Source organism: Lepisma saccharinum, chromosome 16 (assembly GCF_977018435.1).
Source record: "Lepisma saccharinum chromosome 16, izLepSacc3.1, whole genome shotgun sequence".
NCBI lineage: Eukaryota > Metazoa > Arthropoda > Insecta > Zygentoma > Lepismatidae > Lepisma > Lepisma saccharinum.
Window position 1 is genome coordinate 22978296 of NC_139244.1, and position 26322 is coordinate 23004617.

Below are 26322 nucleotides of genomic sequence, written 5' to 3' on the forward strand. Positions count from 1 at the left end.
CGCTAAGATGGGATTTCTATTTGTTTATTTAGAGATGATATGCGCACGCCGGGATTAATATATGTGAAGGCCCAAGATCCCACCCCAGTCCCCTTCACAGTTTAACTTATATCTTTTCGCTAAGCTACATGAGGTGGTTAGTTATACGTATTTCTACATTTCTTCATCACATCCGAAGTACCTCCTTTTTTTCGTTATGCAGTACTTTTCCAAGCAGTTTTCCCCAGTGCAAGCCCAGAGCTGCAGCCCTCAAGGTCACCCTAAATCCTGATCTCATCTTGACCATACCCTGCATAATTTTGCACCTCCTAAGTCTACTAGAATAGAATAGAATAGAATAGAATAGAATTTATTTCCAGTATGAGCCTTTACCTTTACAGCTATACATACCATACAAGTGAAAAAAATTTCGTGCACTTTCGCTACACCCTTCCTCCTTTTTATTCTGCTTCCACCTTCACCACTGCTTGGAGTTCACAAACACTATTTCATTTCAAATCTTTCCCTATACTTGCACTGTTACCTGAGTGGTTCTTAAATTTTCTCAAATTTATTTATTAATTTATTTATTTAGTACCCCTCCCCCCTTTCACACATGTTCGCTATCCCCACTGAGTTTCTTTGCTCTCTTTACCCAGGCGTAATGTAGGAAAGTTCCCAGATTCCTTATTTGCGCCTCCCCCCCCTCTTGGTCTCTCTCTCCTAGTAATGCTTGTCATTATATTCTCAATGTTATCTTCATTTATTTCCCTGATATATTTTTGTCTTGCCTCCCCTGTTTCTTTGCACTGGAGGAGAATGTGAAATTTCGTCTCGTCTTCGTCGCATAACGGGCATTCTACGCTCCCGTCCTCCCGTTTAAGTCTAACTTGTGCCCATCCCCCAGTCTGAACCAGGCCAATCCTGACCTTTCTTTTGATCCACACATATCTACGTAGTTCCTCCTTCCCCATTCTCGATCCGTATCCACCATTTTCACCGATGTTAACGATATTTTTGCGTCGCATTCTGCCAAAATGTTCTGTTTGGTAATATCTTCCAGTCTGGCACGTATGGCCCCTAGCATCTGCATATCAATTCTCCTTTCTATTCCCTCTTCCCACAACCATCCTAGCCCTATACTGTATAATTCCGTCTTTATTTTTGCTACCCATTGCCTCCCATTACCCCCCTTATCTGTTGTACACAGAGTTTCTTCAAATTTACCCCCTCCATGGTGATCAGTTTTGCCCAGTATTTAATGCTCCTCATTTTGGCATCCACTTCCACTCTTAATTTTCCCATTTCCCTAAGTGCCCCACATGTTGCCGTACCCCTCCCTACTCCTAGCCCTTGTTTTAGGAATCTAGACTGTACGACGTTTACGGTTTCCCGTCCCTCCCAGACCCATAGTTCGATGCCATAGAATAGTGTTGCCTTAACTGTGGCCTCGTAGACCCCCTCCAGAATTTTGATTGGAATATTTGGTACTTTGTATTTTATTTTTCTTGTTTTTTCTAACGCAAAAATTGCTTTACATTTATTCCTGTGTACGTGCCTTGCCCACCTAGCCGTCATTGTCATCACCATGCCTAAATAATCGTACTGTTTCACCCTATCGACACTTGTCTCTCCGTATTTCCATTGTTCATCCTTCCCAAATACGTACCAATTATTAAATACCATTATTTTGGTCTTCTTCATATTTACTCGCATGGCCCATTTCCAATATCCGTGTAACGTGTCTAGACCGTTCTGTAGACCTGCTGTTGTGTTCGAAATCAGTACCAGGTCGTCTGCGTACAACAAAAGTGGTACCTTTACGTCGGATATCGTTGGTGGATCCATGTCCCTCTGCGTTATTTCCTCCACTGCTGCTTCTAACCATAGAAGTTATTCAATTGATGACAGTTTATTTTGTTGCAAGATCTCCAGTAATTCTTTTTGGTTTCTAATGACAAAGTTAAGACAGATTTTTATGGGATGATGATATGTGAACATTTCTAGTATAGATAATATTCATGAGTAAAATATACATGTATTGAATACCAGAATACAATTATTTATTGAAACATTCATATATCCCCAACTATATGTACTTAGAGAATTTGATTGGGTGGGCACAGGATTTGTTGGGTGGGCGCTTGCCCACCCCTGTCGCCGTCCCTGATACAAAGACAGGAAATTAATTTCTCTTATGTAACAAAATCATCAGTTATCGAAACAAATGAACTTTTACGACTCTGTTCATAACTTAACGTAATTTATTAATGTATTTAAAAATGTGTTTTGTTGTTTCTTTTGACACTTTCCCTTGCATTTCTTAAATGTTGGCAGCACTTCAAGCAATCGCATCTCATTATCGAGATCTTGGCGAAGAGAAGGCTACTTTCCTTGGGAAGAGAGGATCTTAGCCTAGAGTTTTCTCAAGATACGACTATGAAACGACAGTGTCGTCAAGACGAGATTACCTTCCCAAGATCGTCTTGGCTAAGAATCTCTTACACAGTGCAGTGCCGGATTAACCATAAAGCAAAGAAAGCAGCCGCTTTAGGACCCCGAAGCTTTAGCGGTCCCGCCAGGGGCCTGTGTGAGAGCTATCTTGGACAGAAAAAAACAAAAGTTTGATATAATAAACGATTGATATCGATAACAGCTTTGGTCGCTTGCTTATTAAATGTTGTCCTTAATGTAAAATCATTATTTTGTAACAACAGCATTGAAGATATGTTTGTCACTGATGATCACCAATGGTACCGGCGAAAGATCATTCTCAAAAATGAAGATTATTAAAAACTGCCATAGGTCTACAATGGTGCAAAACAAACTTGCATCACTCGCTATTATGGCCAGTGAAAATGACGTTCTGCAAAAGTTAGAGTTTGAAGACCTTATAAGTAGTTTTGCGTCAAAGAAACTCAGGAAAGTAAATTTGTAAGTAATACTCTACCACATTTCTTTTATTGTCAAATTTGACGACTCTCATTTTTACAAGTCGATGAACTGACTGAACAACTGAACTTTGTTGTAAATATATATATATTTTTTCTCCTCGATATTACCACTTGTGGGATTTGTAGTTTTTAAGGTTTACGTTGATGAGTAAGCAAGCAAAGTTTTTGGTCAATTTTTTTCATGTTCTTATAGAAAGTAGTAAGAAAAGTAGTTTTTTTAATATAAAATCTTTCTTCAGGCAAAAATCATAATTCATTTTGATATACAGGCCAAATGCAATTTTTATATTTATATACTTTTGTTTTATTTTCCGGTTTGTTTATTTCAAATAATTCAATGTTAATTATGATATGTTTTTTTTACGTTGACTAACGACTTTGTAAATAGGCTATAGGCTACATAAAGATATAACAATTATAATTTTAATTTTGATCTGTGAGGGATTCCAAATAGATGATTTTTTCTTTAATTTACACCACCACATTGTCGATTCTTGACACATTTTCGAGGGATAAAAGGAACAGTGTAATATTTTACATAGGTCTCTGCTGACCCCCAGATGAAGCACGGATCAAGTTAAGTGCCACTTAGCCTCCAGTTGAGCAGTTGACCGCTGATGAAAAACCCAAAAATTGCAGTAACCTCTAGTTATTTTTTTTAGTTATTTGCCCAACCCGAACTTTAATCTCACATTGAAAAACTGCCCCTCAGGCACACATTGGAAACGATCGAGAATGGGTAATTTTTATTTTTATCCATATCAACGTCCTTACGACTACAAGTGAAGGGAAACATTATGCGAAAAAGGGACATTTTGCTCGGAGAAAAGGGAGATAATTTTCTTATATAGTTGCAACTCTGCTTCCGTATTTCGCGCGCGAGTATAGAAGGGGAGTAGCAGAAGATGAGAGTTAGAATGTAGGATGTGTACCTGTTGTTCTATGTTAATTCAGAGTTAAAACATTCGAGATAACATGTGTAGAAGAAGAAGGTAGTGAGAGATAATGTTGTGTACATCAATCTGTCATATTTGAATTTTCAGATAAATGGTTGATTAAGTTTGTCAGGTAAATGTCCGTGCTTATGCAGACCAATTTCAATCAAACGAGATTAGCTCTTTGTAGTAGGCACGAGTTTTCAACCGGTATTCTTGATACGTTTTAAACAACCAGTGACAATAATATTTTCCAGAAAGTAGGTACCGGTTGATTTTGGTATGATTTATTGCAATTCATTGACATTATGCAATACTTTCTCTTCTGCAGATAATGTGGATATTATTTCTAATTTCATTTATTTTCTATGCTGTCTGATGAGACTTTTTGGATCTACTGTAAGTGGTGTACTCTCCTTCATAGATGACGAAAGATAAATTATAGAATATTTACATTTACTCGACTAGTTTGTGTTGAATATTATATGCAGAAGAAATTGTTTACCAACTACAGAAACCTTGTTCTGTAGTGAAAGGCTGCAATGCCACAGTGCAGTACCTACTTACATATATGCAGTGTGGTATTTGTAGGGGGATGGGGGGTGAGTTCCCCCCTCTGCTTGATAAATTTTAACCCTGGTGGGAATGATATTTGGGGGGGACAAGAAATGATTGGCAATTTAGTTACTTTTTCCCACTTCTCCATTCAATTGCAACATTTTCTGTCGGACAACTGGAAGAAGCTCTGGTAAAAATGTCATATGCAGGAAATGGATTTCTTCAAATTTACAGGAGAAAGTACTTACGGAATTGAGTTTCTGTGTAATTTCGGAAGGTTGTGGAAGTGTTTTCTCGTATTTTTCAATGTATTTGGCCGCTAAATCATGTATTTTTCTATTATAATGTCCGTCCGATGCACGAAAGCTGTTGCTTGCATTTCCATCCATGTACTTGAACAGGATGTTACGAGCATCTGATGACGTAATCCCTGCCAAGTGTTTCCAAACTCTCAGTTTTTTCACTATATTGCCCAGCCTGAAGCAACCTAACCTAACCTTATCGTGATTGTGCGTGGGGCTATCGTGAATGGTTTTTGGGGCTATCTGTGAATGGTTATACAATCCAGAATGGTTTTTGGGGCTATGTGTGAATGGTTTTTGGAGCTATGCAGGAATGGTTTTTGGGGCTATGCGTGAATGGTTTTTGGGGCTATGCGTGAATGGTTTTTAGGGCTATGTGGGAATGGTTTTTGGGACTATGCGGGAATTTTTCTGTTAAGAAGGTTGAAACACTGCTTTGCAGTTTGAAACACATCGCTAGTCAAGATTTGCCCACCTTTTTGCGTGTTCAGGAAGCGAGAAAAGAACGAACAATAATTACTCGATATGTCGACAATTGATACTAATTTTGTTAAAAAAAGCAAAATCCCTTGTTAAACAATGTTTCGCAATACAGAATAGGTAAGTACGAATGTAAAAAAGTAGAGAATGAACGAGTTAGAGCGATTTCCCGCATATGACAGTTTTACCGAAGCTCCATTTGACAAACACAGATGTGACCTCGAGCACTGTCACTGTCAGTTCCTGGAACAGTCAAACAAGTGGCCTGTGTTGAAGATCACATCCCTCTTCCCTTCTTCTTTGTCCACGGAATTTGACAGGAAAATGCTTGTGAAAGTTCCAAAGTTGTCACGTGACTCAAACTTGTCACCTCAGAACGTCTCTATTTGTATGACTGGAACGATAGTGCACGAAGACAGCCTACATGGAATTTTTGACATGAGTGTGATAGCCTTTTACAAAGTAATTTATAAAGAATAGTGTGCTTTTTTTTTAGAACAATGAGCTAGATTTCTTTGTGAAGCTATAATGTTAGTGTGATAGCCTTTTACAAAGTAATTTATAAAGAATAGTGTGCTTTTTTTTTAGAACAATGAGCTAGATTTCTTTGTGAAGCTATAATGTTAGTGAAAGAAGTGAGCATTATGAGTTCCAGACTCTGCAATATCAGGAATCTACCTTCAAAATGAACAAAATCTGATAAAGCTAGTGGCAGTGAAGGCAGTGTTGATCAAAGGATCGGTTCTGAAAATTTGCAAGTGCATCTATACAAGAAGGAGGTACTAGTAAAGTGTTGAGTTGCTTTGTTGCTTGCTCAAAAAAAATTTAACGAATGTTAAATTACGCGGATTACTGCCATGGATGGCTTGATGTATCTAGTGATGAAGTTACATTGTCCACCTAACAAATTTTCAGAATTAACAAGCTAATAGAACTTGTGTTTACCTCCTGGGACCTGAGAAGCAAGTTAATGAGTAATTCTTATGGTTTCGCAAATGTAACAGTAATTTAGCACAGTAGTCTTGGGTGCAATTTTTATGTGGTTGAAAACTTTTTGATTCTGCCTCCCCCCAAGAGTTATGCCCAAATTTGATGTAGATCCCCAAATGTTAGGCCCAGACTAGAGTTCTGGGGGTGGGTGTCAAAATCTCACTTTAAGAACTGTAGGCTCAGTCCTGATTAGCTGTTCATACAGTGGACTTGGCCATTTCTTTCTATCAAGATACTAATTTACATCGGCAATTTTTCATCAGTTATTAAAAATATGTTTTGTAAAGAGCTTTTTTTAAAAACGTTGTTTGACATAAAACGAAGTATGGAGTGACCCCATTTACAACTATCAAGATACCCCCTCCCCTTGCAATCCCTCTCCTCTAGCAGCCACAAGGGTACACACACACACACACACATACATACATATAATATATATACACAAACAAATCCATACATACACACACATATACAGTGTGTTTCTGTGACCGTGTTACAGACTTGCAGGGATGATGGAAGGGAACAAACACAACAAAATGAAATAGGGAACCCTGGTACAAGCGAAAACCTTTGAAGGGCAGGTAACCACGCACAATGCGGAGGAGAACCATAAAAGAAAGGAAAAATAATCCACCTCGCTTGCCCTGGAGAAGACGTAACGTCAAACTCAACGGGTGTAGTCTGGAAGCACGAGTGTTGCGGCTGCAATCAGTGCAATGGAGTATAGGGTAGAGGAACTGGCTGATATCGTGTTTTTGTATGGACAAGCAAATGGGAACTGTAGGGAAGCTGAAAGGTTGTATCTGACCATGTATTCATGGTGCAGACATCCAGCTTACACTTTTTCCCAGACTTTTCCAACGATTACAGGAAATGGGCAAGTGCAACCTCAATTCCACAAGCAAGGAGGGCGAAGAACTGCAGGGACACCCGACCTTGAAGAAGCAGTTCTGGATCAGGTGGAAGGACAACCATCCATTAGTACATGGGCCGTAGCACGTGAAGTTGGTTGTGGCCCATAGTACTGTTCGGAAAGTTGTGAGGAAGCAGCAGCTGCACCCTTACCCTTATATCGGCGTGTCCATGCCTTGGGTCCAGCTGATTTCGCATCCCACGTTGTGTTTAGTGAATGGTTACTGCAGCGCTGTGTGGTCGACCACCAGTTCCATGCCTGTGTGCTTTTCACTGATTAGGCCTGTTTCACGAGAGACTGGATGCTGAATAGTCGCAATAGCCATGTATGAGCCGATGAAAATCCCCATGTCACAATCGTCAGATTTGCTGTAAACATGTGGGTGGGCATTGTCGGCGAACATTTAATAGATCTGTATATTTTATCGCCACGATTAACTGGACCAGTGTACACTGTGTTTTTGAGATACATCCTCCCTGAGTTATTGGAACAGGTCCCACTTCTCGTTCATCAACGCATGTGGTTTCAGCATGATGGGGCCCCAGCCCACTTCGTATCTGGTGCTCGTGATATTCTGACTCAGACCTTTCCTCAGCGGTGGACAGGGAGAGGCGGACCTATTGCTTGGCCTGCCCATTCACCTGATCTGACCCCACTTGATTTTTTTTGTGGGGTCATGTAAAAAGTGTGGTAAAAATCTGATATTCCCCGGACACCTATAACTTCTTCGTTTTGTCAATTTTTGACATTTGCACTTACCTATCTGCTTCGCGGAACATTCTTTAAGGTGTATTCACGTTTTTCGTCCCTGAATCTGTGGGAAATTTAAACTAAAAAAATATTTTTGTTTTGAAATTTCTGAGTCCAAATTTCCCACCGATTCCGGGCTCTGCTCCTGGGGTAATTGACCTACCACACCTAATGGCTAACGTGGCCCCGCCTCCGCTCCGGCTCCCCGGCTTTATCTGTAGAGTCCCTGTTAAAGGCATGTTAGTAATTGTCCGGAGTCACCTGCCCCCGAATGAGCCCCAAACTTTTAAATTTGAAGAAATCCGTTACATCATACAAAACACCTTCCAGATGTTAGACAATGCTACAGGAACTTATTACCGTAAGTAGTTTTTTCTGTAAAAATGAAGAAATCTGTCCGGGGAATATCAGATTAATACCAAAAGTGTTGTCTACGAGATACCTGTGAGTAATGTAGAGGAACTCTTTGCAAGAATCCTTGCAGCCTGTGATCTGGTCTGAACGACTGCTGGGATATTAGAGTGGATGCAACAGAGCTTATTGCGATGCTGCCATGCCTGTCTCGAGGCAAGGGGGGCGTCACTTTGAACAACTGCTGTAATAATGGCTGCACTTACTACTCATTAAAGTCACTACAGTGATTCTTCTGTGTTTGTTTTCCACTTCCCCAGACATCTTTTATGGTTCCCCTCCGTGTTGTGCATGGTTGCCTGCCCTTCAAGGGTTTTGGCTTGTAACTTTTGACTGTGGCATTTCCTGACCAGATTTCACTATCTCATTTTTTTGCGTTTGTTCCTATCCATCATCCCTGCAAGTCTGTAACACGGTCACAGAAACACCCTGTATATGTGTATGTATGTAGGGTACGTATGTATCTATCTTTTCATTCTTTGTCATACGCGTTAATATTTCAGGTGCAAGACACAATGTTGGGAAACAAAAAACGAAGAGATTCACCTCTGCCTACTAGAGGCAAATTGCATCTTGTAAAGACGCAAGTTACTCATAAGCCAGTGAGTCATAGGAGGTATGTATGAATTTTGCTTTAGACTATTCGAAGAGTTTTTCATTTTTGGCTACTAAAATCCACAGTGTCAGTATCATTTAAACATGTATGAAAGTTATATTGTATAAGCTTTTCTTCACCATTCTTACCTTGATATTGCTAAATACGATTTGCTAATGCTGTTAAAGTACCAGTGTAAAATTTACTTACACTGCCCTGATCCAGAGGCAGGGATTTATGGATATTAATTTAGTGTTTTTTTAATATTGCTGCAAATAAAGATGTTGGAGATTGTTTTACATACTCCTGGTGGGGATTCATGGACATTGCTGATGTTAGGTCTTACAGTTGATGTATGCTCCGGCACCCACCCATCGTCGTATAAAGTGGGTACCTGGAGGAAACTCTTTGGGGTTAAGGCGAGCAGGGGTATGATGCTGATCACATCACCCCTACCTTCGGTTGTGATCAAGAAAGTGTGAGGCCCTAACTCCACTCCCCCTATATGCCTTCATGGTGTGGTGCATAGCACAGGGGAGCACTTCATTTTTTTTTTTACTTTACTAATACAGTATTTAATACTAAAGATTCAATACATCCAGATGGTAAATGTGTGTTGTGTTGAATTAAAATGTTTGCCTACACTGCTTAAAATATATTACGTTCTGGTGACTGAAAACCACTACTATAAATTGAAGGGCTCGGGTGTAAGACATGGTAAGTGACATTTTGGTCATTTCCGAATCCATTAAGAAAAAATATTATTAGAAGCTATAATGTAGATAAATTGTTTTCGTGTTGTGTTTATCAATTTCAGAAGGCTTCACTGAGTTCAATGTAAATTGTATGACACCCAAGCCCTTCAATTAACTGTTTTATTTCTGACAATATTGTTTGTGTTTCTGTTCGTACTGAAGTTTGAATACAACTTCTTTCGTGCTGGTAGTGTAAATAACTACAAATAAAAAAATAATAATAATTGAGATGTCATCTAATATAAAATTATTGTTTTTTTAATGTGACAGAGTATTGAATTTATAAATTGGCTCCTGCATATCCAAGTGGTTAGCACTCTCCTTCCTACCTTTGGTGTGAATGGTCCTGGGTTCCTTTCCCAGTGGGAGTCACCAAAGTTTCATCACTGACCCAGCATCATGAGGACAATTAGGGAGTTACTTGATAAGTTGAAGTATCAAGCTCTGGTCTCAAAAGCTAGAAAGCAGCAGTGATGGAGCTAGATGCACTGGCCATGCATCACCCAATGAAAAATCTACGTGGCCGGTCCTGCCCCAGAGAGCTCTTTTGTCATGGAGTTTAGTTCAATTAATTTATATTTATCACTTTACTAATTCAGTGTATTTCTTCTTGCATTTTCTCTTAAATTACGTCCCCAAACTGAAGCATTGAATCAAATTATATATTGAAAATATCGGCCCAAGTTCCGTTTCTTTTTGCAATTTCATCATGCTACGAATGCAGTTTTAACATGGTTTGATTTCGATATGCTTCCGTTGACACCTACTGCACAGAGTTTTAGTGATTACTTAAGATTTTGTTCGCTATATGCTTTCGCAGTTAGGTTAGGCAGGCCAGGTTTGGTTCTCTTAGCAATAAAAGAAAGTCCCTAAATGCATTCTACTAAGGTTCCGATTTACTTCTACATTAATTCCCACTAGTCTACGATACTTACAGCTTGTCAATGGAAAAAACATTGTCCATGGGAAGTGTGCATAGTGGCATAAGGTAATTTTTGTTTTTTTCAACATAAATAACTTTTTCTTTTTTTTAAAAAATCCAAACAGTGCTTATTACTTTAAGCAGAAGGTTGAAATTTCGTAAAACAATGATTGTCAAAATTCTACGATAATCAGTCTTCCTGCTAGGAGAATTTGAAAAAAAAAATCATAAAACAATCTGAACCGTTACAAAGAAATCTTTCAGAGTCTGCATTAGACACTGGTTTGCATACACAAGGTAGGAAATTTGGTAAATGTTAGATTTTTATGATTTAGAAGCGTTAAATCTTCTGCAACATCTACATTCCCATTTTTAATTTGATTTTTCAAGATACAAGGGTCGTTCAAGGTTGACCGAGACTTTTATTTCTGCAAAGGAAATAGGTAGTAAAAGAAACACCAAACTATGTCAGTTTTTCAAAGTATTCTCCGTGCGCGCCGAGGCACCGTTGCCATCGTTCTGGCAGCTCCCGAATTCCTTTGGCGTAGAAAGAACTTGGTTGTTGTTGTAGCCACTGGAGGACATCGCTCCACAGTGCTTCGTCTGTCGTGAATTTCTTCCCTCCCAGATGGTCTTTAAGTGGTGCAAACAAATGATAATCACTGGGGGCTAAATCCGGACTGTAGGGGGGATGGGGCAGAACTTCCCAGCGCATGTCGGCCAGAGTTGTTGTTGTCACATTGGCCGTGTGAGGGCGGGCATTGTCATGGAGAAGAATGACATTTCCAGACAACATCCCAGGTCTTTTCTTGCGAATGGACTTTCGTACAGCACCACTCAACAATGTGGAGTAATACTGGGCATTAATCGTGCTCCCTTTGTCCAGAAAATCCACATGGATAACGCCCTTCATGTCCCAGAAGACACTTGCCATGATCTTTCCAGTGGACGGCTGCGTTTTGCTTTTCTTGGGGGGCTGGGAACCTTTATGCCGCCACTCCATGCTGCGTCTTTTGGTTTCTGGGGTTGAATTGTGCAACCATGTTTCATCACACGTGATGATGGATTGCAACAATTCATCACCTTCTGCTCGAAACCGATTCAGAAGCTGTTCACAGACCATCCTGCGTGTCCACTTCTGATCGAATGTCAGCTGGCGGGGAACCCACCTTGCACAGATTTTGTGGAAACGTAAGTGGTCGTGAATGATTGTCTCAACACTCCCGACACTGATATTCACCTCGGCAGCAATATTCCGCACTGTTACTCGCCGGTTCTCAAGAATCATTTGCTGAACACGTGCGATATTCACTGGTGTGACTGCAGTCGGGCGAATGTGTCCATGCGCTTCATTTGTCACCAGCTCCCGTCCTTCGCAAAACTGCTCACACCATTCGTACGCTCTTGTCCGCGACATCGTTTGTTCACCATACTGTGCTTGCAATTGTCTGAAAATCTCGGCTGGTTTCACTTTCTCCTTCATGAGAAATTTGATTACACACCGCTGCTCCACAGACACAGACACACTGCTTGCCGCCATGTTCGCTGCAACTGCTGCGCATGCGCGAAATACGTCATGCCAGGCGCTAGTTACTCGCGAAGGAATACATTACGTCACCCGCACGTTTCATCATGATCCGGCTATTCATCGATTTTTTACGTATGAAAATCCTGGTCAACCTTGAACGACCCTTGTACTATAAGTGTTAAATATGTTTAAAAAATTACTTTCAGCATACAAAATTTGCTGTAAAACGAAATGTTTCTTACAGTTTGCGATTGTGCTCATATTTCAAATTTAGGATCCCACTTAGCAATTGTCACAATTGTTTCATTGACATATTATTAATCAAAACCTAATAGTTCATGAAAATTAAGAGAATCAAGTGTTTATCTATCATGTCCTAGTTATCACTGCTGATATCCACTTTCCAACAAATCCTACATAAAAGTGTGATTGTTCCACAAGGAACCTGAATGGTTCATTCACCTTTTTAATGTTACCTTAGAAAAAGAAACTGTGTATATTAACATTTAGTTTACAAAACAAATATATTTTAATTATTCAGTGTGTCATAAGAAAGTAGCCCATCACTCAGTGGTGGCCATTGGGTTCCAAAACTGAAGGGGGGAAGTACCAAGACTGGGAGGGGGCAAACACAGTATAGTTTCCTTTGTGGATAAGATTTAGCATAGTGTGGAAGCAAAAGTGGCGAGAATTTGGGGGGGGGGGGATACCGCCTCCCCTCGCCGCCACTGCCATCACTCCATGCTTTGAGAAACCAGTAGTTAGCCTTTTGCAGGTAGCTAGTGAATACAAGCTACAATACATCAGAATATCGTGCTCAATGAGCTCAATCTCGTTAGAAGACGGTCTTCTGCCAGTTGGAATTCTGTTTAATAAGTGCTGTTATTAAAAGTTCACATAATCGCTGTTGTATATTAGAAACAACACGAATAAAAAAAAAATATGCTAACATTTATTGTATTATTTTGTAATATTAGAATTGTGCTTGTGTTTATAAGTGTTGGTTTGAATTTCATCACCATAACTATCTGATACCTTTCCAGAGTTTGAATATCAGCTGAGGTCCACAAAATTGCCATGTAACTTTTGTAAAGTCTAATTACCTTATTTGCCGGTGTATAAGATGCATTTTTTTTCTTTAGAAATGAGAAACAGGGTGCAAACACAGTACATTATATGTCGATACTCAGTTTTTGATTACATTCATTTCTGGAAATTTTCTGTTCTGAATTAGGCAATTTGTTACTTGTTTCCTTGTGGCGTGTGGCAAAGAAGTAAAATACACTCTTACCTAGTTAGAGTAGGTAAGTTACTTGTTGAAAGTAGTCCTACATATTACTTTATACTTCAAATACTGTAAACTAATTATAAATATAAAATAAGGGCGAAAGCTTCTTCCTAAAAAAGAAACTTGTACAAAAAAGAGAGTGCATCTTATATGCCGGCAAATATGGTCTCTTGTAAATTATGCAAAACATGTAAGTTTATTTTATGTTGCATTAATACTGTGTGGCAAAAGTGAATGACATAATAAGCTACAGCTATTTTTAATGTTCCGATTATCTCTTATGTACTGTATTTGCAGTGTATAAGTTGCACACGTTTTTGAGGAAGCAGCTTTATCACTGAATATTATAATTAATTTACAGTATTTCAAATATTAAGTAATATGTAGATCTATTGTCAACAAATAACTTAGCTAAACTAATTAGGAAAGAATACATTTTTATTTTCTCTGTCAAAAGCCAGGCATTCATTTCCAGAGCTAAATGAAGTCACTCGAAACCTATTCTAACTCAGATTGAGAGTCCTCCAACAAATTGTCTTCTGTACCATAAGAAGCACTTTCTAGACTAATGTATATTATTGCAATGGAATACTTAACTATTTTATATTTATATATATATGAACAGTTTACATTTGTTACGATGTCCAATCGTTGGTGGGAACTGGTATAGGCATTGGTTCAAAGCAGTATCTGTGTTGTGCTGATAAAAATAGTGATTACATCATCAAATATATTTGACTCTTATGTTAGGATCAAAAGGAAGGATTAGTATGGGTAAATATGTCATATTAATACATCTCTGCCTTGCTACCAAAGTTTCATGGTTCAAATTGTGGTGTGGGCATGAGTGTTCGTTGTGAGCGTTTCGTAGCAGATAAAGTAACAAAAATACAAATATATACGATAATGTAACATATAACTTGACATGTACATGAGTATTAATTTTGCAACTGCTTCGTTGTGATTAGAATGCACCTGCAGCACATTTTACTTCTGCCAAATTAAAGGGGTTGAGGTTGATCCTGATGTTTTCTCCATAGTACACTGATTCAGGAGAGACTTAACTAAATTAGCAATCACAGTGATTCAGAAAACACTTCTGGGAGAATTAAAATATGTATCTGTTAGGATGTCATGACTAACCTCTTTGCAGAAAAAAAAAATTGCAAATTAGACTTATGCTATATTTCAAATGATAGTGAGAGAGAGAGGTGTGTGCATTATTTCATTCATTTGGCTAAAATTTCTAAAACAAACTGTTTACATTAGTTTACACTTCATTTTGTCTAACATAGCATATATTTATTGATCGGTTAGGCATCAAAATAAAAGAATAGTGCAGTCATAAATTGGAGTCAAGCTTGATTTCAAGGCAACAATGTTACCACTACACCATAATGGAGCCCAGAAAATTTAATGAATTTGGTTTGTCAGAATGAACTGGATTCTGAATATTAACTTTATCATCTTCAGAACACAGTACATCTTTGTCAGCCTGCATTTCAGGTTACCTGAAAATGCATTGATTACAATCTTCCATTTAAACAATATACACTGTAGCTTTTAAACAATATACACTGTAGCTTTTAAGTTTTTAGCTTTTATCATGAGGAGTGTTATAGCAATTAAATTGTATACAGAATTAAGTTTGATTGAAGTTATTAACTATTATTGTTTAAAAATGTGAGTCCTATGTGAACTATAATTTGTTCTTTAAATATTGTTATTTGATATATTGTAGAAAGCCTCGAAGAGCTGCAGCATCCACCATGGCATCCATTCCCAGTTCAGTAGCAAGTAAGTTATTTACTTTTAACTAGTTTTCTGATTTTGTTCGATTTCTAAATACACCTGATTGAGGCAGAGAAAGATTTGTAAAGTAAATACTTACAAAATGATATTCTTCAACATTTCCAATGAAGTTGGTAAGTATAGTTTGAGTTTTTCTTGTAAGTCCACCTTATGCAGAGAAAGGCCAATCGGGACTGGATCCATAGTTTAAAGCAGGACCCGGATCACTATGTGCCTCCACTGGGTATCGAACCAGGAGGGGTATAAGTATATAAAAACTCATTAACCTGGTATTGGTTAATAGCAAGTAACTTTTAATTCAAGGCCATTACAACCTCCTCTGGCCAAAGAGACAGATTTTTATTATATAGGGTAACACATATTGTATCTACCAACATCATTTGGCAACCCTGTCAAAAGACAGAGAACTACCTCATGCTTGGGCAGTTGTAAATCTTGCAATCAGTCTGCCATGAAATGTTTGTATGTTCGGACACAAATTGTGACAGTCAAGGCAATCATCCGAACAGGTCCCATTCAGGAGATGCAGCGGGAGCTGTGGTGATGGTTCAATAGAGAAGAGAACCAATGGTAGCGTGCAGAAAGTGAAGTCTTCAGGTCGGAGGAGGCGTATTCTCTGATGCTTCTAAGTGCAATGCCTTCTGCATTTTCTGAGCGGAACTTGTTTGAATGAACGCCTCCACTGCCTTGTTTTGTGTCTGAACAGAAAAAGGTTCCATGGCAGGCTCATTGCGAAACTTGCAGCTGCCTAACCATGGGAAAATTCTGTATGTGTGCATCTGCATTCCGATAGGTTGCAAACTGATATTGGTTGATAAATATGCACCACCCTGTATTTTAAAATAGTTAAGCCAGCTTAGCTTCTCCACCTTGTTCAGGTTGACGCAGGAGGAAGAGGCAATTCATGAAACAGTTCTTTGAATGTATGAAGCCTGCTGTGAGCCTTCAGGTATAGTTTCTTTGTATTTGAAATTGAGTACATCGAACCAGTTCTTCCACATACCAATACAAAAAAGAGTAATAATTTTTGGATAGAAAACCTGCAAAGTATCTTCAACTTTGCCCATGTATGGTGCTGCATCAGTCGTTGGAAGGAAGAAGTTTTGGTGGTTGCATTGTTGTGTGCATTCTAAGTGTACTAAATTTGAGATTTTTTATTCACATTGGTGTATTGGCGGGCCTCTTCAAATTGGATTTTTTTTTTGTAAAATTTAGATTTTCTTGTTATTGTCTGAATGTTAGGACAATGGTTCTACATTAGCATGCAATGTTAACTGGACATTATCAATTATCTAATGCATGACCATAAGATAGACTAAACTTAATTTCAACATGGAGGTGATGACTATGTTCACTCAAGTTTCAGTTTCACTGTGTCTTTCACGATCCATATTTGAGAACCCACCACCTCTTCAAGTGTATACTGCTCATTTTGTCTGTTAGAGCGTTATTCTTCACTCGAGCGAAGATGCTCTCAGTTCTATACACTATCTTGCATCGTCCGTGCCAACTATTTGGCACTTGTACACAATCCTCTCCCTGCAGCATTCTAGTGGAGATAAACCAGTGCATCAAAATGAGTACTTTCTTTGTAAAGCTTTTTTTATGCTTTTGTTTCTTGTTTTGCACAGATCTATTTTCATGTGAGTAAGCATAGTGACCTTTCGTTTTCAAAGTTCCACTGATCTTTCCCTCAGACTTTTTTTTGGGCAGGGGAGATATCAACACTGATTTTGTGATTGCTGCACATTTTTCTTGTCTTCAATGTGGTCTTAGTCATGTTCTTATCATTCAGTTGTGCACAGCTTCCACATATTTAGAAATTTATTACGGGTGGGGGGGGGGGTCCGAACCAAGTGTCCCAGAAATAATAATAATAATAAATTATAATATAAATGTTTAAATTAAAATAATAATAATGAATTAATATTAATGTAATTTTGTATTGCTATTATTACATTAACAGGTAAAAAATGGTGTAACAACAATAGAGATGTAAAAGCATGTATTCATTATCTAGCGTGTAGTTAAGAAAGTTAAAATTTGTATTAATGCAACTGCCCTGGCAAGGAAATCGGTGCCAAATAGATAAAGAATAGAATATTTATTAAAGAACAAGAAATAATGTTAGATCAAGTTGACGAAAATTAAAGTTTCAGATTAATATCTTTGGTACTGTGATTCAAAGTTCGGCGTAAATAAATAACCCTCGATTATACAGCAAATACTGGACAAGTATATTTTCATTGGTACTTCGTAAGTCTTTCGGGGTGAAGGGGGTTCCGGAACCTTGGACTTTCTCCCTAAATACATCCTTGACAGTGCAGTAGAACAGTTTTGTGTCAAGCGTCTCCCAATAAAATTATTATGTTGTTGTTATGCAAGAAAGGAGTCATTGTACTACGTTAGCTTTTGTTTAGACACACACACACCTGAAATTAATGTTAAATAAAGGAATTATAAAAACTAAATATTTACTGCCTTCAAATAAATTGAATTAAATGTCCTTCAATTATATACAAATGTTAAACAACACACATTTTCATTATTGAATTTTTGTACTTGGTAAGTCTTAGGGGGGGGGGGGTCTGGACCCCCATCCAGAGCGTCTTTGAAATTTGGCAAGTGAAGTCACGTTGCATTTTCTGTATTGTTTTACCAGCCTGTAGATGCTTGAATCATTCATTTGCTAACAAGACATTCAGACCACCATGTATAGTTAGTTTGTTTTATCACAGAACTTATTCTTAAAAACTTGATTGTGTTTCATTGAAGCTTGTTTATTTTCGATATGGATGCTTTTATTCTTGGTACATAGATTCTGTATGATATTTTGCTCCCAATTTTTGATGATAATTGACATTTTTTTTCTTGCAGAACCATGTAATAACCCAAAAGCTAAAATCGAAAAGTTACGGGAAGTGGAAGTTTGCCGTGATGATCTTGAGCATGAAGGTTTGTTACTATTTTAGAAAACTTTCTGTCCCTTTACTTTCAAGTTATCAAAATTTCATAATTCTTTGTGGGAAAGAGTTGCAAACGTGAAATCATTAAAACTATTGGAGCAAAGTTCATGTCTGCATTCACATTTCTTAGAAAGCTTTTCACTGACATGAATACTGGCATATGTAGGAGGAGCTGATGAAATTTTGAGAAAACCACAATTTCACAGTGAAAGCAGAAAGAACTTCGGAGGGAAAACCAAAATAATTCCTGATTATCATTTTTTCAAAGTAAACAAAAGTTAATCACGCGATGGTAAAATCAACAATAATTGAAAAGTAAAGCTTTGATTAACACAAATTTGCAGGTAGCAAATGTGTTTATTCATTAAAGAAAACAAGAATTGTGTACAAAGATGGAAAAATATTTACTTTTCGTAAGTTATATGATGACATCACATTTGGGTCATTAACATAATGATGTTTAAAGGGAAACAAACCAAACCAAACTTACAGTAATATGGTATGTGACCACCCCAGACCTTCACACAAATTTTACAAAGATTTTCCATGCTTTCAATGAGGTGATCAACCATCGCAGATGTGAGCAATGGCCATTCCTCCATTAGGGCAGGAGTCTCTGAGACTGGCTGGTGGAGGTAAAAGTGCAAAGACAGCATGCCCGAGGGCATCCCACAGGTTTTCAATGGGATTAAGGTCCGGTGAATATGCCGGCCACTCCTTACTAGAAACACACTTTCCAGGTACTCGTCAACGATGTTGGCGATAACACTTCGTATCAGCTTTTAAATGCACCTCAAACCCTTCCGAATGCTGGCATCTTCAATGAAAGTGTGATGATTCTTGCACAAAATCCTTGCTTTTTTGCTATTTCAAGAGCACAGATTAAGCACCTAGGTACAGATGATTCACTCTCTACTTACAAAAAGGAAGCTACACATAGAAACTGACATCTACATCCGAAGCGATTTTCAGCCACTCAAATTCACATAGGCTTTCGAAAAGTTTGCATTGTGTGCTTAACTTTTGGAAGGCAGTGTACTTAAAAAATATCCATCTTTACAATTACAGCCTCCTCCAAAAAAAATCCTGTGCATACTAGTGGACATGAACAAAATAGCAAGGATTATCTATTACAGGATGGGACACTGAGCATATTCTCCACTGACCTGTGCGGACACTTTTCTAAGGCCTTATAAACCACAGACTATACATACCCAGTACAAGCAGAACCATCTAGCGGGGGAAGACAACACACTCGAACAGGGAGGAACTATCGACGTTTGAGCTCGATACTTGGAAAGCAAATTGACTTTTTTCATTGGAATGTAATAAATTTAAGAAGGGAATAATTAAAATTGTTGATTCTAGTCTTGGATTGTCCAAAGGAAATGCCTAGAAAATATTCTAATTTCTTATATATTTACTAAATATATATGATATTGGGTCATTTTTTGGTTTTCGTAAAAGAATTTAATTCTTACACTAAAAATCTTACTTAATACTTCAATATTGTAATTGATATCTGGATTTTTTTATTTACATTGAAGTTTGATTATTGAAATCCCATGATATGCAATGAGATTAACAAAGGGACCGGAATATCTTCCCCTTGCACTAACATAACAAAGTACCTGTAACACAGGACATTTGCCACAGAAGAAATATTGTACTGTGGAGTTACAATGAAAATTCATCGCATGCACATATATTAAACTGTAAGAATTTGTAACGTTGAATACACACGCTTCTTTTTTTAATTTGATTCGTCAAAGTTTACCTTGCACATTGTCTTCTGCCCACCTGACATTAATTATAAATCATTTACTATTCCAAAACGTAGGTTTTCCATAAAAAATAAAAACTATTCATGTATGCAGGCAAAACTACTTTGTAGGATATAAGGGAGATTTTTCATTCTACATCAACTTAAATTACACACACACACACACACAAATGTAGAGCTTAGAGCATCCAAACTCAACCTGTCTGCTTTGAAACTTCTTAGAGGATGATATTTAATCAATATAAAAGGTAGAGAGATAAACTAGCGTAATCTTCCACGATACTTAGTCCACGACGGATGTAAAAGTTTTGTAATGAGATGTTTTATGTTAAACACGAATACCCAATTCCTAGTCTCTTCTATACTATGCTTGACATAAGAACACATCTTTCACAGCACAGGCTTAATCACAAAACCAATAACCACTGATTTCCTAAACATAAGAGGTGTGGCTAGAAAAAAACCGGTTTGATGTTGCTGTCGACAAACGGCAAACGCGTTAAGGACAAGCGAGGTATGAGTGTATAACGTAATATCCTGCCTATCAACAGTGTGATTTCCGGTGTAGCTTGAGGACGAAGTGAACCGTACGTCTGTGCACCATCGGAAAAATGCTAACTTTGAAAGTGGAATAGCGTAGCAATGTGAAGTTTCTTATGAAACCCGGAAAATCTGCAACAGAAACTTACGGTTTGTTGAAGGAAGTGCACGGAGATTAGTGTTTATCACACACGCAAGTGTTTGAGTGGTTTCAAAGGTTAAAGGTGGACGAGAAGTGATCGAGGGCGACTCGCATCCTAGACGGCCTTGCACGTCAAAAACTGAATCAAACAATGCAAATGTCGGTGAATTGATTTGAAAAGATCGTTGCTTGAGTATTCGAGCTATTGCAAAACAACCAACATTATTACATTACGCTGCTGACGACCCTTCGTAAGCGAGTATAAAGACGACGACCTGATTTGTGGAAAAGCAAGTCATGGATTCTTCATCAGTACAATGCTCCTGCCCACACGGTATTGTCAGTCAAGGCTTTTTTGGCCAAGCATAGGATCCCAGTGTTAGAACATCCACCCTATTCATCGGATATCACTACGTGCAACTTTTTTTCCCCCCCCCCCAAAGGTCAAATCAGCACTGAAAGGAACCAGATTTACGACCATAGAATATGTGAAAACAAATACGACTGAGGTCATGAACATGGTTCCAGAAAATGATTTCCAGCAATGGAAGATTCGTATGGAGTGGTGTATCAATAGTTCAGGGGAGTACTATGAAGGAGATAATGGTCGTATTGTACAAAATACCCAATAAAAAAATTTGTACCAACAGTTTTTCTAGCCACGCCTCGTACCAAGAATAGCATAAGGGGTAACGCAGAAACTTTAAAATTCTCCACAATGAACCCAAATTTTGTTCAGAAAGTAAAATATAGCCACACTAAATCGAAATGTACTTATGACAAAAAATCTGTCCTTGCTCTCTGGTGCGTTATTACAGGTTAGTCAAGAACCAATTGTGAGAGTAGTGAAATGCATCACAATCTTCCATGAAAGTCTAGAATCTTTACAACAGCTTTATAAAAAAGTTGCAAGTGCTTGAATATACACGATGTAATGCAGTACTACACAAAACTCAATACAAATATACTTTATAATGTACATCCCCTGAATTTATACAATCGTTTTATGAGTTAGCTTCTGGTCATGGACTAATGACAACCTTGACAGGGCAGATCCCATTAATTGTCAATCAGTTTAGGACTGTTAGTTTTTGTCCAAGCGGTTAGATGGCGCTAACAACTTCCGTCTCCAACGGAAATGTCTTATAGCAACTTCCGTATCCTCTTAGTGATCTCTGTGTTCACCATGGCTTATGGGGCTGGGTTATCCTCATATATATAATCCTTGATAATAGCAGAAGGCACGACAGGTGGACAAAGGAGGTGGGGGTAGGGATGGCCAAAAAAATCGAGATAACGGATATCCGGATTTCAAATTATCCTTTATCCATTTTGGAATCAAGTAATAATTCGGGTATCCGAATATCCAGAGAATCTGAATATTCAGAGATTTTGTTCATTTAGATAATCTGAATATCCAGAGCATTTGGATATTTGGAGCCTAAAGCATGATGCCTTAGACCGCATGGCAACGGTGCGGGACTATATTAATTTAATCATTTAAATTTATTTTTTTCTGAGACACTTTTGTTTAGATCCTGCCCCCTCCCCCCTTTCCTCCCTGTATGAATGAAATATATTTCTAGATATGCGCCTGCTGTCCACCTTTCATTTCAAGCCCTGGTAACATTTTTAAGTAAAATTTAACAAACAGTGAAAAATAATTAAGGAGGTAGCATTTCCATACAGTAAATGTACTTTTCTTTTTCAGAGCCCTGCGCAGAGTCTGGATTGGGCCCATTGCAGCTCATCGTTGATAATTTTAACAGGTAACTATTTACATCGGTCTACATTTATAGATTTATACTTTTTTTTTAAGGTCTGAGTCAACATCCTTTTGACATAACATAACATTTATACAAGGCACATTCTGGACCCTCAAACTAGCAGTTAGCAGCACAAGATTTCTACCATTAAGGCATTTACACACTCCATATATATCATATTATTTGGCCAGTAATATATTTTAATTATTTTCTTTTATCATTATATTTTCTTCAATCCAAAATACCATAAAAATCAGAACATTCCTATCGTGTATTGATTTGAAGAACTTATTCAATGAAACACTTGGGTTCGAACATTTTTATATTAACTCCATAACACATGTATGTAAAATCAACAACAAGTAACTATAACAACAATATATATATCATTTGAAATTTATGGCTGTTTCAGCCCATGCCTTCATAACTCAACTTCCACTAATATATAACAATATTCCCCTTTGTTGCAAAATGAAACATAATAATAACAACAATCATAACATTTCTAATCTGGTTCGTATCTGCAAGGTGGTTTATGTATCCTTGCAGACCTTCGTTGAAATGCTGCTGCTGCAGTGGACTCTTGTTTCGAACATCCTGGCTTCTCCAGGCCCTTCATACCTCCTTGTCTCTGCTGCTTCATTTCTTCATTGTGAGCCACAGAAGGAAATTCCATATAGTCCAAGTTAGCAAATTGATTTTGCTCACCACCAAACTCTTCTGTACATCGTGTCGAGCGTTCACCATTTCCATATCTTCCACTCTCGTTCCTTCTGGGAATCTCTGGCTTCAAAAACGAAAAATGAACATTTCTTGTGTAATTGTCCCTCTTAACTTTGAAGATCAAGTGCGATAATTGTCCTACTATCTCGCCTTTTTCATACTGCTTTCTTTCTGGACAATAATAATATACTCCAGATCCTTTCTTATAATGCTCTGCCTCATAAATAACCCTTGTTCTATCATTATGAATTAATTTATTGGTGTTTACTTTGTATGAAAATAAAATTTCATTTGGTGATTTCCCCATAATCACATTTACAGTATTGTTGTGATAGAACAACATTCTCTTTAAGAATTTATCCACAGAAGCATTGCGTCTGTTGACGTTGCCTTTTGTTATCTCTCCTGTTAAAGTCATGTACCTTTTGATGATTTGTACATTCCTTTCAACTTCTCCATTTGCACATGGTCTATACGGTGGACTGTGAATTTATTTTATTCCATGATTGTTACAAAATCTCTGGAAATCCCTGCTGGCAAATGGAGGGCCACCATCAGAACGTATGGTATTTGGTATTCCAAACATGGAAAAATGATTTGTCAACTTCTCAACAGTTTCTTCAGCTGTTAAATGAACGACTTGCCAAACATTTACGTATTTACTAAATGCATCCACTAAAATAAGAAATTTATATCCATGGAAGAAAAAATGATCTATGTGTACTCTGTGAAATGGTTCATTTTCGGGCTTCCATGAAACATACTCTTGTTTATTTGGTGCTCTTGAATGTCTTCTGCCCACATCGCACGACAGAACATAATTCTCTATATCCTGGTTCATGCTCGGCCACCAAAAGTACTTTCTTGCAACATGTTTGGACTTCACAACTCCAGAATGAAATTTGTGCAAGTCTTGTAGAACCTTATTTCTCAATAATTTTGGCACTACAATTCGCTCACCATGGCATAACATTCCATTATTGCAATTTAAGACATTTTTATTCTGAGAATAAATTTTCAATTCTCCATCATCTTCTTTACGTGCTACATTCCTCCAATCCTTCACTGTGTATTCATATGCTAGTAACAATGTTTCATCTTGTTTCATTGCTTCAATTACTTCAACTCTTAAAGGATCTTCACTCATCAATGTCTCATTATCCAAAAATACAAGTAAATCCTCTTCTTCATTCACTAAACGTGACACAGGTAATCTGGACAAGACATCAGCTATCCCTACATTCTTCGTGTAATGAATGGAATAATCATAATTTGCTAGAAGTAACCTCCATCTTTGCCATCTCATAGATACTGTAGGAGAAATTGCTTTGTCCGGATCTAATATCGATTTACCTGTTGAAGAATCTGTTAGAATTTTAAATTTGTTTCCTGCCAAATATATATGAAAATGTTTTATACCTTCCACTACTGCCAAACTTTCCTTGTCAGCTTGAGAGTAACTTTTTTGACTATCTGTTAAAGTAGCTGAAAATCATGCAATAGGTTTCAACACTCCTTCTATTTCATGTGTCAACTGACAACCTATCCCATATCCACTTGCATCCGTGACTAAAACTAATGGCAATCGAGTATTAAACGATACTAAAAAAGGTGCAGAAACTAATAGCTGCTTAACTAGCTGAAACTCCCTCTCACATTCTTCGTTCCAAAACCATTGTACACTCTTCTTTTGCAATAAATAAAGAGTAGGTATCCTAGAACTCAAATTAGGCAAAAACCGTGCATGATACGCCACTAAACCCATGAATGTCGCCAATTCCTTTTTATTCTCAGGCACCTTACATTTTAACACTGCCTGAACATGTTCATTTGTAGGTAAAATTCCATGTTCCGTGAATTTCCTTCCTAGAAAATTTACTTCATGAACAAAAAATTCAGACTTCTGTAAATTTACTTTCACATTGTACTGCATCAATCTTTCCAAAACTAATACAGTCAGTTTGTAACAGTCATACAATGTATCTGCTCCTAAAAGAATGTCATCAATAAATGATACCACTCCATCAATACCACCAAGTATTGTGTCCATGGCTCTTTGAAATACTTGAGAACTTATTTTAGTTCCAAATGTAAACGTTTATGTACATATAAATGACCTTCATTTACAATGGTAAGAACACGTTGAGATTTTTCTTTGATTAATAATTGATAAAGCTGAACGTAGATCAATCTTCGTATACCACTTATGTGAACCTAACTTATGATAAAGTTCGTCAAAAGTTGGAATTTGATATTGTAAAGTATCTACATTTGGATTTACAGTTTCGCTATAGTCAGCACATACACGAATACTTCCATCTGCTTTTCGCACAGGAACTACAGGACTACTCCAATCAGAACTTCCTATTTCTTCTAAGATTCCTTGCTGGCACAAATCTTTTATTGCCTTGCCTACTTCATCATGCATAAAGTAAGGTAGATTGTAACCTTTCCTTTTCACAGGTACAAATCCAGGCTTCAATGGAATTCTAACATTAATATTTCTTATGGGTTCTGAAATGTCATTATTGAACAAAATTTTAAATTTTACTAAAATATCAGATTTCAACTTCGCTGATTCCCCATTTGATGTGTTTGTGTACAAGCTCCTTGTAATATTATTCCAAATTTTTTCTTCCATTTGCCCTTGCACAGTATCAATTACCAAACTTCTTCTCCAATCGCCAAAGAGAATACGCAATCCTACTCGACCAAGTATAGGTTTTAAATCATTTAAATCTCCTACTATAAACGGCATTTCATAACTCAGTGAGTTATACTTTACAGGTAAGGAAATTTGACCCTCAAACTTCAACTTTTCTCCTGTGATAGTACCATAGCCATTTTTGAGTGGATTCAATCGTAAAACGTCGCTGCTTTTCCATACACTACTTTTAGGTAGAATATTAGCATAACTTCCTGTATCCATTATGAATTTTACTGGTTTATTGCAGATATATAGCTGAACATGTAAGGATTGGATCTCATTGCATAATAACTCCTCAACATCCTTGCTACTTTCTTCACTTATATGCTGTACAGTATTTATTACATTTATACTGAATATATTGTGCTGGCTTCCACTGTAGTGAAAATTATTACCTCTGGTTTTGTTTATCGCATCTTCCTTCTCAGAGGGTGTAGAAGAAGATCTTACATTTGATGTAGTCTTATTTAAATATTGCACAGCCCTTGAGGTGTAGTTACGTTGTTTTTGATGCATGAAATCT

The 26322-nt window shown here is 37.6% G+C and overlaps 1 protein-coding gene across 1 annotated transcript in view; it reads left to right on the plus strand.

Annotated features, from left to right (window-relative positions):
* Positions 1-5915: 5915 nt before the first annotated feature.
* The window catches only part of LOC145999976 (uncharacterized), a 38399-nt gene continuing 17992 nt past the window's right edge, over positions 5916-26322 (plus strand). The window contains exons 1-5 of the mRNA XM_083137270.1: positions 5916-5987; positions 8776-8888; positions 15102-15157; positions 18050-18127; positions 22315-22372. Of these exons, the coding sequence (XP_082993396.1) occupies positions 8788-8888; positions 15102-15157; positions 18050-18127; positions 22315-22372 (293 nt within the window). The 5' untranslated portion in view covers positions 5916-5987; positions 8776-8787. The remainder of the gene's footprint in view (positions 5988-8775; positions 8889-15101; positions 15158-18049; positions 18128-22314; positions 22373-26322) is intronic.